This window comes from Sinohyriopsis cumingii, chromosome 5 (genome assembly GCF_028554795.1).
Source record: "Sinohyriopsis cumingii isolate HCF-2022 chromosome 5, ASM2855479v2, whole genome shotgun sequence".
NCBI lineage: Eukaryota > Metazoa > Mollusca > Bivalvia > Unionida > Unionidae > Sinohyriopsis > Sinohyriopsis cumingii.
In genome coordinates, this window is record NC_142965.1 from 84,117,559 (window position 1) to 84,123,327 (window position 5,769).

The following is a 5,769-nucleotide window of genomic DNA, read 5'->3' on the forward strand; positions in this document are numbered from 1 at the left end:
GTTCTAGTTCTAGTTGAAGTAATTATTTTACTGTTATAATTTTCACATACCATCCCATCGATTGATTCCATGGTTGTCATACCTGGAATGAGGCATTACTACGGTAGGCATGGTAATTTCACATGACCTCATTTCAAGGGGTTTTGAAATTTGCAGACTATCAAAGTTTAGTCATTGAAGTTGACAGAAGGTGAGTACATTATTTACACTAAATGGAATCCCCTTTTTGCAGTTGCTATTTTTTAGAACAATGTTAAACCAATATGAGGAGGGGAATTCCAAGCAATGCTGCCATTGGCACTTGTCTACGGTAAACTTTCATTGCACTTTCTTTTTTCTGCGTATCATTTTGATGGTTGCATTTCGGAATAAAGACCATTTAATTGTTTGGTTGTAACCTCACCAACGAAAGTAATGGAAAATTGTAGTTTAACATGTCAGTATGGGCAGGTAGACATGAGGCATTTATTTGCATTTTAGAATGAACACTTAAAACTTTAGTAAACAGACTTCAGCGTAACTTTGCTACATGTTTCCCTTAGTCCAAGAAAGAACACAATTGATCTTGATGTCAGGAGTTCAAGATCAAGCTAACTTGCTGAAAAAGATATTGTCTTTACAAAAAAAGTGTGCTACATTTTTAGTACACAATGTTTCATAAAATGGCTGTTTCAAGCAAACAGTCTGTCCAACCACAAGTATCAATTTGATTGAATAAAAATAGCAATCTAGAGCTGTAAAAATAAGAAAGAAGGTGACATATGGTCTGATAGCATAGCAACACCTAAACCAGTCCGATATCATAACACCTGAACCAGTCTAAATTAACAGTAAATCCAGACATGTGTGATCTGATAGCATAACACCTGAACCAGTCGAAATTAACAATAAATCCAGACACGTGTGATGGAGATTGAAAACTTTCTAAATTGGCTTCCAATTAGGACACAGAACAATTAACTGATGTCTATCATGTTTTGCAGTTAATTAATGTCAACATGTATAAGAATCAAAGCAAGCTCATTACATTCTGTGAATATTTATTTACATTACTTTGACATCCAATTTGTAATTAAAAAAACTTTTTAAATGTTACATTTGTTTGAGTTCACAAATATAAAGATTATACATGTATTTTGACTAAAATTGTTTTTATGGTGGACTTGAATTGTTGTTCTGTTAAAACGTTGCCATAGTAATACAAACTGATAATATGAGTTTTTTCTGTGGAGCATTACACACCTTACACTCTTGCTTTGTCCCTTTCCTAAGTAAAATCTAGATACCTTATAGGACAGGAAACCTGAGCCTATCTCAAACAACTGCATTGCCTGAGATAAGATCGAGTCTGCTGATGATAAATAATATAGTTACCAATGTTTCAAGAACATGTTAATTAATTTTCAAAGGAAAATAAAGTTTATTCAGCAGTATTGTTTTTAAAAAAAGTGTTTAATATTAATTTTCTGTGTTTAGATTTGTATAAACTGCCACCAGCAGACTCACACAGTAAATAAGGCCCTTCATTCATCATGTAAGCTGTGTTATTTAGCTACTGGAAGTTTATACCAAGATCAACACAAAAATATAATATTATAATTGCAATTTGTATTAATTCATTCTTTTTTAAATTCTGATTTCATTTTAATATTTTTATTATTATTCTGTGAACCCTCATTCAGTATACGAATATTAGTTTGGCAAAAGTATTTCTTGGCACAGTTTTTGCCGAAATATTTGCAATTGCATTTGTTGGTAAATTCACCCCATTGGTGAGTATGTAGCCATGTTATTGAGTTGAGTTGCATTGATGATCAGTTTGTCACAATTTTCATAGCACAGGAACTGAATCATTGATTGTTCAAAGTCACAGTGCTAATTTTACTAATTGTCAATTTATATAACAATATGGATTTTTATCGTCTGAAATACAATAGTGATTGGTTATTACTGTGTAAATGTTTACAGGATGTAATTAAGATGTATTTAATAAACAAAACTACTGACAATTATATCATAATTGTGTTATATACAAATTTATGTTAACAGGATCATTTTCAAAGCAAAATGTGCACATTTGCTTGTAATTATATCATCACCACATTAAAACTTATTTTAATGGTAAAATCTCTGCTGGCTTGTCTCTCAAACTTTACAATTGAGGAGAACAAAATATGTAATAGCATCATATGCAGATAAGAGAGAGAGAGAGAGATTGAAAAAAAAATATTTTTAATTTTTAAATGTCTTCTCTCATTCTTATGTATAATGTATCAAGTTTTGTTTTTGGTACTTGTAACTGATATATTTGGACAGTTGTTCTAACTTGTTCACATTCTTCAAACATACGTTCAAACATATTTCCTTTAAAGAAAAATAAAAAAAAGTTATTCTTCTGAAATTATTTTCCATGTTCCAGTTAGCACAACTATTTGGATTTTCACAGGTTTTACCATGCATACTTATTTTATCCCATGGTGCGTATTACAAAGAAAAAATATTGTGATAAACTTTATGAAATACAGTGTGGAAAAAAAATGCTTGATTAATGTATTAAATTTGAAAAACATACAACACAAATAGAAAGGTATAGGGCATGTTCTATACACTTTCAAAAATTTGCTTCAGCTATACAAGTATTATGCATACTGATTTTAATCCATAATAAGTTACACAGTCCATCTTCCTCACAATACAATCAAGTCTTTATATTATATTCTCCCCATAATTTTCTTTATTTCAACTATAACAATCAATGATGAGATAATATTTGGCAGATGTCTTCATCTGTTCCTTGTATTTATCCATTGATTTTAATAGGAATTTCTGGCTAAACCATCTTTCTCTTCGTGACATTTAGGCAACACATTTTGGAAGTATTTTTCTATGCCTATCTTGTAATTGTCGCAGTCACCTACTATTGGGAATGCAACATCATGGACTTCAGTTTGATTTTTAATCCAGTTCACCATCCACTTCATATCACAAGAGCATTGGATTGGGTTAGCCTGAATATTGATGTGAAGGCCCTGTACAGGAAGGGCATGAAATGCTAATGGAACTTCTGTAAGATGGTTATAACTTAAATAGATATAGCGCAAATTTTGTGTCTTGAGGAAGGCTGCTGGTGAAATGTATTGTAGTGATGTGCCACTCATTCCTAACCAATGTAACATCTGCATACCATCAAGGTCTGGATGTTCCAAACTTACAATAGGATTATTATCAAGGTAAAGCTCTCCAAGACTTGGCAACATATTTACAACATATGGTATTCTCTGAAGACCACAGTTATTGAGGCCTAATTTTTGCAGTTGTGTCAAATTACTTAAGTCTTCTTCGTGAATATAATGTATTCGATTATTACTTAGAGAAATATATGAAAGCTGTCTTAACTTTGCTATATCATTTGGTACTTTTGTTAAAAGAAGATTGTTGATGGCTAAAGTTCTAAGAGTGTCTTTAACAGAGTCAAATATGCCTGGTGGAAATCCTGAATCATTTATAGGGTTGTTACTTATGTCGAAGGCTGCCAGCGATGTTAATTCTCTCATATCCTCTGGTACATGTGTTAGTCCTGTGTTGCCAATATAAAGCGTTTCTATAGTATCTCTGAAGGTTCGCAAACTGCCTGAAGGAATCTCACTAATTGGATTATTGCTCAAGGACAGACTTTTCAGAAACTGTAGTTGGTGGAATGATTCTGGCCACATGTTTAATTTGTTGCTGCTCAGATCGAGTACTGACAATGACAATCCTAGGCCTCTCGTTACACTATCATCAATGGTTGTGAGGCTATTATAAGCAGCATTCAGTTGCATCAAGTTTTTCAAGGCTATGATAGCAGTGGGAAGTGTGGATAACTGATTAAAAGACAGGCTCAAAGTTTCAAGATTATCACACCCAGCAAAAGCATCAACATCTATTGTTTGTATTTGATTTGATGATAGATCTAGTGTGGAGCCTGAAGAGAAGACTCCATAAAATGAATTGTTTGGTATCTGAGTAATTTTGTTACCATATAGATAGACAGCATTGATCTGTGACCTATTGAAGAATGAGGTTAGAGATGGAATATTGGTGAGGTCAGAATAACCACAGGAGATGGTTGTAGATTCACATGTGCATTTCTCAGGGCAAGTGTCTCCAGTATCATTGTGTAACATTGCCCATATTTGTGTAATAGCCAGGCACATAAGTGGGTGGAGAAAGAGCTGAAATAGAGAAAAAATAGCAGAATATGCCTTTATTTGCTAAATAATTGTCTGAGCCAATCAGTCAATGGAATAAATGTTTATGATTTTGCACTAAACAAAAAATAAAGATAATACAGATAGCACTTTACAATATATATATATATATATATATATATATATATATATATATATATATATATATATATATATATATATATATATATATATATATATATATATATTGCCACCCAGGAAATCCATTCAATGGACCCAAAGATTATACACCTCTTGCAGATGATTGCTATATGGAAAACATGACATATTTATTTGCAAAATTATCCGAGGCACAAAACATATACTAAATCATGCAGAATCAGGAAAATTTTAATAATAAAGTAGCACCTTAAAATGTACTGCAATATATCTTGTCAAGGACTGCATACAAGTTAAGCAAAATTACTGAGAGTAAAAATAATTATTACCTTCATAGTATTAACCCTGTGTTAAGCTGTGTACGAGACTCTTCTAAATACTGCAAATGTTCTTTTGAAATGCCTCGGCGTTATATAACAGTTTGTAGACTAAATGACATATGTGAGTTCACAACATTCTACTATCAAGACCCAAATTAGTTTCAAAATTAGTCTGATTCCATAACTTTTATCACCTTTTTGTCACAGAACGGAAGGAGGTCAAAGACCCAGTTGAGTGCAACATGATTTATCTTGATTACAGTTTGGTTATCATGAAATACCATATGAGGTTGCAAATACCATCAGACATGCAAGTACCTGCTATTCTCCATATGCTTTATTGAAATTCACAATATAAACACGGAAAAAAAATTGAGAGACGAGCAGAACTATGATTTCGAAAGAGATAAAGATATTGTTTTATTTCTGGTGTGTACGTTTTGTGTATGCATGTGTGAGATTAGCATATTTACATTAAATTCGGCATTTTATATGTATTATCCATGTTTAACATTATGTGTAAATTCAAAACATGGAAAATGTATGGAAAATGGGCATAATCTATTGGATCATCGATTGGATTCCCTGGTTGGCAATCAAATGTTACTATAAATTACAGTGGCCCATTGAATGGATTCCCTGCCTGGCAATCAAATGTTACTATAAATTACAGTGGCCCATTTAATGGATTTCCTGGTTGGCAATCAAATGTTACTATAAATTACAGTGGCCCATTGAATGGATTCCCTGGTTGGTAATCAAATGTTACTATAAATTACAGTGGCATTCTTATCAATTTCACCAAACATTATATATGCATTCATAGCAGGAACACATATAGACACTATAACTATAACTATATATATATATATATATATATATATATATATATATATATATATATATATATATATATATATATATATATATATATATATATACATTATGAACCTTAAATATAGTACATGAAGATCATGACTGCCATCAGCATTGCAAGGAAAGAATTAATAGACTCCTTGACTTTTTACAAACGCGATAAGAGCAGCAAAGGAGAATAATGTTCCTGACTATAACTAAATGTTCATAAAAATGGTAAGTAA

General features: G+C 31.8%; 1 protein-coding gene across 1 annotated transcript; it reads right to left on the minus strand.

The window, feature by feature from the left end:
- Positions 1-1,054: 1,054 nt before the first annotated feature.
- LOC149799645 (uncharacterized) lies at positions 1,055-4,786 on the minus strand. Its single transcript, XM_089957108.1, has 2 exons — positions 4,679-4,786; positions 1,055-4,214 (listed from the first exon to the last, which is right to left on the minus strand). Exons 1-2 carry the CDS (start codon positions 4,682-4,684, stop codon positions 2,814-2,816), a joined length of 1,407 nt encoding a protein of 468 aa, XP_089813234.1. The 5' UTR covers positions 4,685-4,786; the 3' UTR covers positions 1,055-2,813.
- Between the last annotated feature and the right edge of the window lie 983 nt (positions 4,787-5,769).